General features: G+C 38.8%; 1 protein-coding gene across 4 annotated transcripts in view; it reads right to left on the bottom strand.

The window, feature by feature from the left end:
- LOC135477591 (rac GTPase-activating protein 1-like) overlaps positions 1-14252 on the bottom strand; it is a 36393-nt gene that overhangs the window by 15816 nt on the left and 6325 nt on the right. For 3 of the 4 annotated variants that reach the window (XM_064757755.1, XM_064757754.1, XM_064757753.1), the window contains exons 3-13: positions 7879-8020; positions 5756-5816; positions 5076-5218; positions 4659-4836; positions 4212-4365; positions 3811-3913; positions 2983-3082; positions 2100-2145; positions 1764-1864; positions 714-767; positions 438-502 (exon numbers count right to left, since the gene is read on the bottom strand). In XM_064757755.1, coding sequence (XP_064613825.1) covers positions 438-502; positions 714-767; positions 1764-1864; positions 2100-2145; positions 2983-3082; positions 3811-3913; positions 4212-4365; positions 4659-4836; positions 5076-5218; positions 5756-5816; positions 7879-8020 — 1147 coding nt within the window. Of the gene's footprint in view, positions 1-437; positions 503-713; positions 768-1763; positions 1865-2099; positions 2146-2982; positions 3083-3810; positions 3914-4211; positions 4366-4658; positions 4837-5075; positions 5219-5755; positions 5817-7878; positions 8021-13994; positions 14134-14252 lie in introns of those variants that run through there. The other variant, XM_064757756.1, reaches the window with a different exon arrangement.

The raw sequence follows: 14252 nt of genomic DNA, 5'->3' as shown, positions 1-14252 counted from the left end.
CTCAGCTTCCGCCACACTGTCCTTGTGGCTCAGCTTCTGCCACAATGCGCTCGTGGCTCAGCTTCCGCCACACTGTACTCGGGGCTCAGCTTCTGCCACACTGTACTCGGGGCTCAGCTTCTGCCACACTGTACTTGTGGGCCAGCTTCTGCCACACTGTACTTGTGGCTCAGCTTCTGCCACACTGTACTTGTGGCTCAGCTTCTGCCACACTGTACTTGTGGCTCAGCTTCCGCCACACTGTCCTTGTGACTCAGCTTCTGCCACACTGTACTTGTGGCTCAGCTTCCGCCACACTGTACTTGTGGCTCAGCTTCTGCCACACTGTACTTGTGACTCAGCTTCCGCCACACTGTCCTTGTGGCTCAGCTTCCGCCACACTGTCCTTGTGGCTCAGCTTCTGCCACACACTCTACTTGTAGCTGATTTGTGCTTACCCCGGCACTCTGTATATTCCTACTTCATGCATGCCCCTCTTCTCTATCTCCCGAATACAATGTACCTGTGGGGAAAAAAAGAACCAATAAAGTGAGGGTTGCACTGTTATCTCAAATTTTGCCTCGGGTGAATGATTGGGGAAACGTTTTGTATTTTTAGATCTTGGGGATCAAAGGGAATTTGTGATGATGTATTAGTTTGGTGTTTATTTTTGTGATACACCTTGTGTGGGATATTTAAGGGGCAGGGTGCGCAGGTACAAATGCAAAACTCACCACAAGTGCTGGAATCATGGGAGAGCTGTTTGACACATAGTCAGAGATCACGCCCTGTCAAGAATAAAAATAACGATGATGATAATTCACTTTTCATAAATGGTTAATGTATTACGAGTATTTATCACTACAAAATCAAAAAGTGGCCAAGAAGCAAAGGAGAGCTCTGAGGAAGACGCCAAAAGAAAATAAATAGATAAATAAATAAATATATAAATTTAAATGCCTAGCTGAGCCAGAGAGACCTGCTTTCAAAAACATGTACATGAGCCTAAAACTGGTTGAGAGCTAATCCACTTTCTGGAGAACCAATCATATAACGTGTTCAGAAAGGACTGGGTTTGAACACCAGGGCCCAATTGTTCGAAAGTGTATTAGCTAATACTGGTATTAGGTCATATTTTATAATTAAATTTTAGCCAAACTCAGCAGATACTGCAATTTTCCAAAGTCTAAGTATAACAGCAGCAGTTTCAGTTCACATTATAACGTTAAACAATTTTTTTTAGGCCACATGTGTGAGTACAATACAGAAGACTTGGCTTAAATCTGGTATTAAGTCTTAAACCAGTTTTGGACGACTGGGCCCTGATCTTGTATGGTGAAAGGGAGTGGACTGAAAGCTAGTGGGTCTGATGAAAGCAATGTTACTTACACAATCACTCAAACAAAACCAAGAAATCCAAGGTCAAATGCAACAAATTTTACACTATTTCAATTCATTTTTCAATCTACTTCTTATTTATTTATATTATTTGTTTGGTGTTTTAAGCTGTGCTCAAGAATATTTCACTTATACGATGGCGGTCAGCATTATGGCGGGAGGAAACTGGGCGGAGCCCGGGGGAGAGTCATTGCATTCCTCTGGCCTGCTAACCACCTTGGCTATGGAGGGCCCCTCAATCAACTTTTAAAGTTAGCTTCTTAATTCGACAATCTGTGGTGATTTACTATTTGTCCCTTTAGAGCGTATCCACTCTTCAAATTGTCACCTTTACAAAGCACATATATGTTGGAGTTGTTGCCAGGATTAGCCCTTGATATACTAACCACAAAGTTTCTTGTTGTGGTGGCTGGCGTACTGGGAGCATTGGGCACGCATGGCAAGGGGAGTAAATCTTTACAGTCAGGGTGACACGTCGCACGGCAGTCTGGAAGTACAAGCACACAAGCTTAGCTAACAAGTTGATGCATTCATTTCATGGTCAGCATACTTTACTATCCTCAATCCATTAAGTGAAAACAATTCCTTAGGCTTATTTAAAAAAATTATTTTTTTATTTTCAAGTTTAAGGAAATGTAAACCCTACTGCTGGGCAATCAAAATTGGCTTTCAGGTCAAGCAGAAAATATCAATGATTGAACAGATGTGAAAATTATGCGTACCTTTGCATTTTACAGCAAACCTTCCAAATCCAATCTTCTTTCCACACTAAAAAGAGAAATGAGCAAATTTTTAACATGTCCCACACCAAAGCTCCTGTTGAGTATTCTATAAAAAATCCAGTCACAATGAAAAGGAAAATCTACACATATCCACAAAAACAACACAATGTCCCATTTTAAGAGATTTTGAAATCTACAATATTATATCTGAGGTGTACGTACAATCATACTCTGTTAATGCATGCGGGGTAGAATTACCCTAATGACCTTAGAATTCGACCTCAAAAAGAGTATTTTTGGAGGCAAATAAATTTCATGAAACTTTTCTTCTGGTGCTGAAATTTACGTTTCCCAGTAATATACCACCCTACCGTCCAAACACACCTCAAAATGCCTTTCTAAAATCAATAGAACTCCAAGATTCTGGAAAAATGGGCAACTTAGTCATGGATGAAATTTAGGTCATTTAGGGTAAGTTCAAATAATTTGTTGAATCTGGTTTTGGAAATTTGCACTTCTGCTATTCAGTGTAATTAAGTGCACATCTGCCTGTAACACCTCCATTTCTCACTCCATCAAAGAATCAGGAAGATCACCTACTCAATTTTTTTCTTACCTGGTGTTTCACGCTGTTTAAGAATAGTTTTTTTCACTATTACAACAGCACCGAAACCTATGGATGGAGGAAAACGAAAAGCTTAAAGTTGACGAAAGTACACTTTGTAACATACCAGACGAGCCCCTAAAAGCCACAGCCAAACCAATGTGAGCGAATCGTGAACTCAAACATGTGCCCTCGTGGGTCCCCGTGCATGAATGAGGACGTGATCCTATCGCAAACTTTGTCAAACTGCTAATTTGGGGTTATGTGTTGAGTACTTACTGGCACACATGTCTCTGGTTTGAAGATGTTCCTAGTGTCAAACACGTGGCCTCTGTTCAGACCTTTGCTGGCTGAAGTTGCTTTTCTTAAAACTGGCGTTCTGAACATAAAACAGAAAAACATGTATTTAAACCTGGATAACATTAATTAAAGATGAAAGCTCAACTGCAGCTTTGCCGTGAGTTCAAGTCCAGCTCATGCTGGCTTCCTCTCCTGATGTACGTGGGAAGGTCTGCCAGCAACCTGCAGATGGTAGTGGGTTTCCCATGGGGCTGTGCCCGGTTTCCACTCATCATAATGCTGTACGCCATTGTATAAGTGAAATACTGAAATACTCTTGAGTACAGTGAAAAACACCAATCAAATAAATAAATAAATCAAATGAAGCTAATCTTCTAACCTAGAAACTTTGTGCATTGTTTTGATTCTTACTGCTTCATCCACCTCAAACATTTTGATGAATTTCAAGAGTTGGCATCAAAAGTAAGATTTTCAGACCGATATGTGCTTCTCAAGCGCAATTTTACAGGTTGCACTTTAGGTGAAAAACACTATTTAAAACTATTTAATGGCATGGTGTTTGATATGCTGCTCATCAAAGTTTTGCAGTGGCAATGTTTATGTGTGGAGAAAACTGAAGTGGGCTTATCAATGAGAAAATGAATGCATGAATGAATGATTGCGGCGTAAACACCACATCAGCAAATAATTCAGCCGTATTGTGGCAAAAACATGTTAAAGATTATCTGCCGAGGTGACCTTTAGAGAAGATACTTTTTGTCGTGGGCTTTTATATGTTCTATTGCCACAGACGAGGATATAACTTACTCAGGCTCTGAGGGGGTTCGCTTCAGAATTCCTCGGGGGTAACGCATGGCATTGTTGTTGCGGTTGGGGGTCCACAAGTAGTCTTCTGACTCTGGGTCACTCTCTGACATAATCAAGATTTGAGAGTTTAAATTTAAAGTGTTTCTTCCTTTACACAGTATATGTTTCGCTTTGACAAAAATTTCATAAACCAGTTTTTCTCATAAATCACGTCGCTAAACACCATTTACAAAAAAAAAAAAAAAAAGCTCCAGGAATTATGACAAATAAAGTTTTGTGAAAGTGGCAAAAAATAAATCTGTCCAGGTAGGAACAAGTGAAAATCTTTTTCAATAAACACGACAAGATCCGTGGCACTCAAATCAGCAAGAGTTTCACAATGGGAGATAACCCAGAATTACCAGTGTCTCGGTCTGGCTCTTCACGGTAAATGTCGAGGGCAGGTTCACTTAAACTTTTATTCAGCTTCGGCACGGTGACCTCTGTTTTTGCTGTCACCGGGTTGCCTTGACGATCCACTGTTATTGTGGTTGTAGTAATGAAAGAGTTGTCAGCCTGAAATTGAAAAAAAAACCCAAAGGTTATCATCGTTTTTTCTTCCTTTGACATACTTTTAACAAGAACGTAAAATTTTACCTCAGGGGTTTTGGCTTTAGCAGGTAGAAGTCTTCAGTTTTTATTACTTTCTTGGTATTAATCTGATGACCCAGGAAATCAACGCACAAACGAACCAGTAACAACAGATATTGGCTGATATCTGTCAGTAAAACAATTCCTAGCATCGCAGGTATTACATCTTTATTAAGGGATACACCCGATCTGGTAAATGGATTATATAATATACTCACATCTTCTGCATTTTTGCCCATTTTGGGGGGCGTTGGGCACTCATCTTCATCCTCGTCTAGGGGTGGGGCACTGGGGCGTTTCTTGTAGCGTAGCCCGCTACAGCGTCGTGAACGCTCTAAATCATCGTCCGTCTGGTCGTAAATGTCAGACAAGATGGAGGCGGACGACTCCAGCCCACTGGGGAAAGCAAGAGCACGGAAAATGTAACAGGAAAAGGAGCTGACATAAAGAGCGTAAAGTGTGATTTAGTTATTTTCTACTGTACAAAGGAGGCTCCAGATATTCACTGCTTTGAGGAGTTCTCATTATCATTATAACGACATTTTTGTAGAGTCATTATTTTCATTATGGGACCTAAATGAAGAACCAGTATCAGCTCTCTGGACTCTCTTATTCTTTTGCCAATCATGACTAACCCATAAGGAGACTGTGCCTCATGCATATTGCGTCGTTCTCTGCCTTTGACAAGGCCGTAGAGCTTCTCCATGTCTTCTTCATTGATTGTGGTGCGGTGATTCCGGTCATTCAAAAGTTCCCGGATCAGACAAAGTTGCCTCTCCTGAGAAGACAAGACAGACAGGTTTTACACAGTTTGCCATCTACCCATGGTTTACATGCATGTCTCACCTGTCTGAGTACCAGTAATTTATGACCCTAGAAGTGTGGCCTTGAAATAAAGACAGAGAATCCTTCGTTCAGGAAAATTTAAGAAAAAAAAAAAAGCATGATCTGATTACGGAATGAACATCCACCTGACGCCAGTTTACATGAATCACAATGAAGAGCATTAAGCACAACTTTTCTTGACTTAGAAACTTAGGTATAAAGAAAAAAAAAAGGAAACAGGGAAAAAAGGAAAATATGCATCAGGCTGTATTCCTTGTCTCTTCATCAAATGGGGTAGCTTAACCAAGGCGAACCGACCCATCAGAAGTCCACAGTTTTCTCCGAATGGTGATAAAATGGGGTAGATTAACCAAGGCCAACCGACCAATCAGAAGTCCACAATTTTCTCTGAAAAACAAACATATGCCATACACTTGTTGCTTACAGAGACAAAGCAAGAGCCTGAACACAAGGAATACCAGAGACGTACCGCACTGTCCAGTTCCCGTTCTGTGGCCATACGTTTGTCAACTTCCAGGGCAATCTGTTTTCTAGATAGCAGAAAAACAAAACACAGCATTCAGAGACTGCAAAATATAAGCCAAATCTGTTACCATGGAAACAATAAAAGTAATAAAATTCAGAATATGCTGTGCTTGGAAAACAAACCACATAGACAATTTTTTGGAGAACATTATCTGAAATAAGTACTCCTTTATTTCTGAACAAAACAATAATGGTTCAAATAGACCAATGACATGAGTGGTGTATACCTGGCATGGCATTTGGTTGTCTGAGTGGTGTATACCTGGCATGTCATTTGAATGTATGCGTAGTGCATTGCTGTCATGACATTGGTTGAGCGGTGTATACTTGGCATGACATTTGACTGGATGAGTGTTGTATACCTGGCATGGCATTTGTATGAGTGGTGTATACCTGGCTTAACATTTGATTGTCTGAGTGGTGTATACCCGGCTTGATATTTGTTTGTCTGAGTGGTGTATACCTGGCTTGACATTTGATTGCCTGAGTGGTGTACACCTGATTGACATTTGATTGTCTGAGTGGTGTATACCTGGCTTGACATTTGACTGTCTGAGTGGTGTATACCTGGCATGACATTTGTATGAGTGGTGTATACCTGGCATGACATTTGTATGGTGTATACCTGGCATGACATTTGATTGTCTGAGTGGTGTATACCTGGCATGACATTTGATTGTCTGAGTGGTGTATACCTGGCAAAACATTTGACTGATGTTTACCTGGCATGAGTGACATCTGTTTGATTCATGTTTACCTGGCATGAGTGACGTCTGTTTGATTCATGTTTACCTGGCATGAGTGACGTCTGTTTGATTCATGTTTACCTGGCATGCGTGACATTTGTTTGATTCATGTTTACCTGGCATGAGTGACATTTGTTTGATTCATGTTTACCTGGCATGACTGACATTTGTTTGATTCATGTTTACCTGGCATGAGTGACATCTGTTTGATTCATGTTTACCTGGCATGAGTGACATTTGTTTGATTCATGTTTACCTGGCATGAGTGACATTTGTTTGATTCATGTTTACCTGGCATGCGTGACATCTGTTTGATTCATGTTTACCTGGCATGACTGACATCTGTTTGATTGATGCTTACCTGGCATGAGTGACATTTGTTTGATTCATGTTTACCTGGCATGCGTGACATCTGTTTGATTCATGTTTACCTGGCATGCGTGACATCTGTTTGATTCATGTTTACCTGGCATGAGTGACATCTGTTTGATTCATGTTTACCTGGCATGACTGACATCTGTTTGATTCATGTTTACCTGGCATGAGTGACATCTGTTTGATTCATGTTTACCTGGCATGACTGACATCTGTTTGATTCATGTTTACCTGGCATGACTGACATCTGTTTGATTCATGTTTACCTGGCATGAGTGACATTTGTTTGATTCATGTTTACCTGGCATGACATTTGATTCATGTTTACCTGGCATGACTGACATCTGTTTGATTCATGTTTACCTGGCATGATTGACATCTGTGATTCATGTTTACCTGGCATGACTGACATTTGTTTGATCCATGTTTACCTGGCATGAGTGACATTTGTTTGATTCATGTTTACCTGGCATGACTGACATCTGTTTGATTCATGTTTACCTGGCATGAGTGACATCTGTTTGATTCATGTTTACCTGGCATGACTGACATCTGTTTGATTCATGTTTACCTGGCATGACTGACATCTGTTTGATTCATGTTTACCTGGCATGAGTGACATTTGTTTGATTCATGTTTACCTGGCATGACATTTGATTCATGTTTACCTGGCATGACTGACATCTGTTAGATTCATGTTTACCTGGCATGATTGACATCTGTGATTCATGTTTACCTGGCATGACTGACATTTGTTTGATCCATGTTTACCTGGCATGAGTGACATTTGTTTGATTCATGTTTACCTGGCATGAGTGACATTTGTTTGATTCAGGTTTACCTGGCATGAGTGACATTTGTTTGATTCAGGTTTACCTGGCATGAGTGACATTTGTTTGATTCAGGTTTACCTGGCATGAGTGACATTTGTTTGATTCAGGTTTACCTGGCATGACGTAGCTGTGTGTCCAGTGCCAGTTTCTCCTGATCAATTTCCTTTACCCGCCGTCGTAGTTTGTCGCACTGGATCTCCGCATCATGCCATTTTCTCCGGCATTCTTCTTCACTGCGCACAAATTTCACAAACTCTGCCAAAATATAAATCATATGCAGGTGAAAAAAATTGACTTCACTTTGCGGCCCGTTCACAATGCACACTTACATATTGGGCCTAGGTTTACACACTTCATGAAATACTCATTATACATGTGTATATCAGGCACAAACCATACCTTTGTCTATGTACAAACCATACCTGCTGACGTCAGAGACATACGAAGATGTGCATCATGATTACAACACTCATAGGTTAAAAAAAAAAACGAATTGTGCCCTAATTTCAATCAAGTTCCAACATTTCAGGAAAAAAAAAAAAAAAAAATCTCCCGGGCCTTTGTAGAACCGAATTGTATTTTCTAACATGTTCACAGACTTCAAAACCATACTCTTTTTTTTTTTCCTTCAGGTTTGTGTTTTAGGTCATGGTAACAACCTAACTCATGCAACTGCTTAATTATGGTGATAAACAATATCAGCAGATCTTTATCACCCTCCACTGCAACTACGTCAATCTTTCTGAGTGTATACAATTTCGGTGCTGCACAACTAAAAGTGAATAACGTATCCAGAAAACCCTGGCTCCTGGTCCAAAAGATTAAACGCACAAGATACATACATATGTATATATACATACATGTACAGTATCTAGCCAATATGTACAAGTAGCATATCAGCCATATGACGTCACAGCCCATTTAAGAGCGCATGGAAAAAGTCACGCCCTTTTACCTTCCATAAGTCTCCCTTAAACCCATATGAATTTTCACTATTGATTTCAAAGGTGCTGTAAATTACACGCGCATCAAAACTTTAAGCCTTCGTTGACAAAGATTGCGAAATTTTCAGAACACCTTAAAAACTCTTTTGCTATTTTTGGACACGTTATGAAGTATATATGCATAGGTAAGTCGCAGAATCATTTGCTCCTTACGTGAACACAGAAAATATAACAATTTGTACGAAAACTAAACCTAGTTTCAATACAGCTTCATTAGTGTGGGAGTCCAAAGCTTTATCAGAACTAAAACGGTTCTAGATATGGCCCTGTCAAGGATTACACACGACAGCAGCCAGCATTTATATGGTCAAAGGTTAACCCCCCCCCAAAAAAAAAAACAACAAAAAAAAAACAACACATGCAACAGATGTAGCAGATCTGCAATTGCTAAAGTTCATCTCTCCATCAAAATTTGGAGTTGTAAACATCAAAAGACCATATGGCTTCCAGAAGAAGCTGTTGCTTGCCCCCTCCCCGCCTCTCCCATAATACATGTAGTAGTTTTGGGTCAATTTGCTGGGACATGTGGTCCTGACAGTCAGGCCACATGTGCTCCTAGTTTGTCCACACCATCCAGCCCATGCACTGCCATAAGGTCAGGTTATGCCGGTGTTCAAAAGTGCAAAATGCAGATCAAAAGAATATTAGAAAACTTTTTAAATATTTTTATTTTGCTATATAATGAGAGTTTACATGTATATGGAAAAAAAGCTGTCCATCATACAAGAAGGAAAACTGTACACATTTTAAAATCTATTCAGCTTATCACATGAAAACCATTTTGCTACAACTTAAAATCTGACGAATCAGACTACTACATCAAAAGATTGTGTTTTCAAATCATTAAAATAAGAACTGCGTCTTAACTTTAAGAGAGACAAACTGACACTGACGGGATTAACCGAACATCAAAAAGGGCTTCCAAACAAATGCATGTTTGAAATGTACATTGTATTTATTTGTAAAAACACCTTGACATTTGTAAAGTATGAGGAATGCCCATAGCTGAAACAAAAAGACTACAATATAACTTTAATGGCAGATTAGTCAAAAGTGAAATACAGGGACCCGAAGAAACCTTACAAGTTTTATAATAACACTTGTAGCTACATGGTTGTTTACTACATGTGCATCTACATATATGGATGAAAGTGGAAATGAGAAAAAGTAACCAGTTAACATTAAGTGGAGACTTCCTTCTGCACATAGTGTACTGTGAAACTAGTCACCAGATAAATCAGGAAATGACAAAGGTTTTCCATGGTGACACGTGGAAGCTGACTAATAACAGGGGAGTAAAATATTATTAGTCATTGGTAAGCCTGTGGAAAATTGCCTCTACAATAAAACATATAATTGCTTACTAAATGTATACAGAAAGTAAAAACATGTGTTTTATGAGTCATCCTTTATAAATAATTAACAGCTTTGTAAATTTGAAAGAGCTATATACAGATATGCAGGGCACAGAACCAACAAAATTCAAAGCTAAAAGAAATGGCACATTTAGCAATGCAGACTCCTTCAAAAAACGACACTTGTGCCAGAGTGCATTCACTCTAGTTACAGATTTTTACAATCATTACAATTTTTGTACTCCTTGGCATTGAGACATGTATACATGTCAAAAAAACTTTGTTTTCATAGTTTTCACCTATTACAAGGTAACTTTATAGTGTTCCACTTTTTACAAAAGGACGTTCACCCAATACAAAACAACTGCTTAGAGCTACCCACATACTTTAATGGCATTTATAAGTCTATTACAATTTTTTTTTGAGAACTATCCACTTTTTACACAATTTTTATCTTTTGCGAGACAGCTTTCATAACTTTCCACTTTTTACCCAATTTACACCTTTTCCAGGACAACTTTTAGAACTATCCACTTTTTACAAAACTTTCACCGTTTGCTAGACAACTTTAAAAACTATTCACTTTTAACACAACTTCTCCTTTTGCAGGGCAACTTTTAGAATTTTCCATTCTTTAAAAAAACAAAAAAATTTCTGAATATTCGTATCTTACAAAAAAAAAAATATATACTTTTAACTTTTCAGAGACAAGATTTTAGAACTTTTACCACTTACAAATCAACATTAAGGACTTCTCATCTACTACATGTACAAAGCAGTTTCTTCCAGAATACACAGTGTTATGAAACGACTCCCATCCTTGGTCTCCAGACAAGTCCACAGAGAAGTGATTAGGAGAACTAATGTATGAAGTGCCTCCTGCTACTATGTTAAGTATGCTGCAGTAGTACCAGGGTAGCGTGGGAAAATCAGAGAGGAAGGGTAGTAAGCCTGCTCTAGGAGCCTTATAGTAGCCTACATGTGATGACCCCATAAACAGGAACATCTTGAAGACATTGATTACAGGCATGGCATACCCCCCCCCCCCCCCCACCCCACCTCCCTTCCATCTCCTCCCCCCACCACCCGCCAAAAAACTGTGGAATCTATCAACTGAAAGTTCTTGGCTGTGTCAGGGCTACTGTTATGTAAGCCAGAGTGTCCAGCTATCTCCTGGGTATCTTCCACACCAGATGATCTTCACCCAAAACTGTTTTTTGATTGCTGAGGCATACTTTATATATACATGTACCCTTCTGAATGTGTCAGCCATGGTAGGAGAATTTAGTCTCCTCCAGAAGAATGGGTACTGCACAGTAAGTACAAGTACAACTCACTTCCAATGTCTCGAATAAATCAAAGTATACACGTACCTGTAGCAAACACGGAAAGAATACATGTACCTGTAGCCAACACGTAAAGAATACATGTACCTGTAGCCAACAGGAAAGAATACACGTGCCTGTAGCCAACAGGAAAGAATACACGTGCCTGTAGCCAACAGGAAAAAATACACGTACCCGTAGCAAACACGTAAAGAATACACGTACCTGTAGCCAACACGTAAAGAATACACGTACCTGTAGCCAACACGTAAAGAATACATGTACCTGTAGCCAACAGGAAAAAATACACGTACCTGTAGCCAACAGGTAAAGAATACATGTACCCGTAGCAAACAAGTAAAGAATACACGTACCTGTAGCCAACACGTAAAGAATACAATCTCACTGATCCATCAATGAGCTTTGGATTATTCACATGCATGGATCCATACTCAGTTATATATAATCAGTTGTTAACAATACAAAACACTGCCATGATTGCGCAGACCTCAGCTTAGTTGGGGTATCCGCGAGCAGGCTTTTGCATTATGTTTATTTACAACATGTATATATGCAGCTTAAAGGAATTCTGAATTTCCTTTCTAGATTCTGGACAAAAATACAATACTAGGGCAGTCAGGAAAGTTAACCCTAATAAGCTGATGTCATTTACAAGAAAAGTTACTAACAATTGATTTACGATGCTTTTTGGAAGTGGGCTAAGATCAACCTAACTCTCAGAATCAGGCAAAATAAGTAACTATCACAGATGAAATTTTAGGTAACATGCAATATTTATTTATTTAAGTATTTCATTGGTATTTTACATCTATCACAGAGATGTTGAAGACTCGCACACAAATTCATTTTTTTTTTTAAATGAAGTCTTGTTAAATTACTTACACCTTTGTTCAGCAAAATTTGACTAAATAAAATATGAGAGTGATTGTAAACAACACCTTGCACATGTACCTGTGTATGGATTACATGCCCTTAACGAAAAGGTGTTCCCTGTGACTTTGTTTGAAATGCCAGAAATGACACACCTGTCATCACCAATTAATCAGAGTTATGTTTTCCTCAGCAGCCTCTAGGTTATGAGCATGAAATCTGACGAGATCGTGTTAGAGTAATCAAATCGACCTACTGTTATGAGTATATATTCACAGATGGAGTTTTTGCCGAAGAACAACACAACACATGTAAGCTTCCTTCAGAAACCTGTTTTTGCTATTATCCTCTCCAAGGCTAATGTGCTGGAAGTATCAGGTCCTTTGCGGATATTGCTTCCCCGTTCACCCTGTACGCTCAATTTCGTGCGCGCTTGTCATCCATGTGGTTGTTTTGCAAATACCAGTTGTTACCATAGTTTTCCTAAACATTCTAGGTAACATTTGAGAATGTCTTTATTTTGTTTTTTACTCGTCTTTCTCTCAACCAGTTCATAGTCAGGCGTGTGCTCCGTGAGGTCTTTTCCTTGGTCTCGTTTTCCCACATACACGCACATCCTAAATAATTTCCCTTCTGAGAATACAAACCTCAATGTGCTCCACACAATTTTTCAGGCACCTCAGTGAAAATGTTTTCAGTTCCAGAAACAAAAAATATAAAAAATACAATAAATAGAAACAAAATATTTCAAACTGCTGTGTATTTCCAGTGATGTTCTTTCATGGGTAAATAATCAAGAAAAGAAGATGCTATTAAAACTGACAATACCAGTGCACCTAGTTAAATTAATATGAACACAAATTTAATTTTTCTCTTTCACGACTCAAATTTTATTTCCTCGTTAACTTATGTATGTAAATCTGTGAATAATAGGTGTTGTTTAACTAAGTGCACAGGACTGAAAATGTCTCCAGATAAAACAGCAAGAGTTAATTTCATTCACATCCTGAAGAGCCCACAATGTCACCCAACCCATCCTACGTGACATCATCCTGGCAGTAGATGTATTAACCCAGGCAAATTAACTAAAGTCAAGTACTATCCTATATTAGTCCAAGTCCTACCAAATTATATAAACTTTTAAACTCACTTGTATTTAAATCCTGGTGGGTTTCTGTAACCTCCAGAGTGTTTTAGTATAGAGTGATGCTACACCGATGTATATTGGGTTACTTCGTGAAATAAATGAAATGTGACGAAGTATTCACCGTCAATTAAGCACCTTAAGAATTTAAAGTTGAAAAGTAAATACAATTACAGGAAACAGAGTACATGAATAAGATACTAGCAAATTTGGTTGAAATGTACACATATCTCACTGGGGTAAAAACCAAGAATCCACATGGAGCTAACTAAATACTGATGTTATAGTCACCAATCAAGACGAATCAACAACAAATTTACTTGAAAGAAACTTATAGCAAACAAAAGGTTTTAAAAGAAAATTTTGTGTATACATGTATCTCACCTGTTACATCTAACTCACAAAATCAAAAAATGTCCAGTCTGCAATACATCAAAAACACTTAGAAAAAAAAACTATGTATTCATATACACTGTAATTCAGCTTCAAAATTCAGAGGTTTCTACATACCTTTCTTCCATAATTTCCATGGGTTGAACATAACCAATACCCTCGACTCGAAAACGAAAGACAGTTTAGCTAAGTCATTTCTCTCGGATTAACCGAGATGCAACTAAGTGCAGAAAAATACTCAGCCCATGTGAACAAGGTTAGAAAGTGGACTCTTCCACTACAGCGAGTAGAGTCCATTCGTGGGCTGTAGGGGTGATGATGAGGCAAGGATAGGAAGCAAGGAAATATGTAGGCACAGCTGACTTAATCTTTTAG

The sequence above is a fragment of the Liolophura sinensis genome, chromosome 11 (assembly GCF_032854445.1).
Source record: "Liolophura sinensis isolate JHLJ2023 chromosome 11, CUHK_Ljap_v2, whole genome shotgun sequence".
Taxonomy (NCBI): Eukaryota; Metazoa; Mollusca; class Polyplacophora; order Chitonida; family Chitonidae; genus Liolophura; species Liolophura sinensis.
Note: the sequence above shows the minus strand (reverse complement) of the source record. Positions and strands in the feature narration are given on the sequence as shown.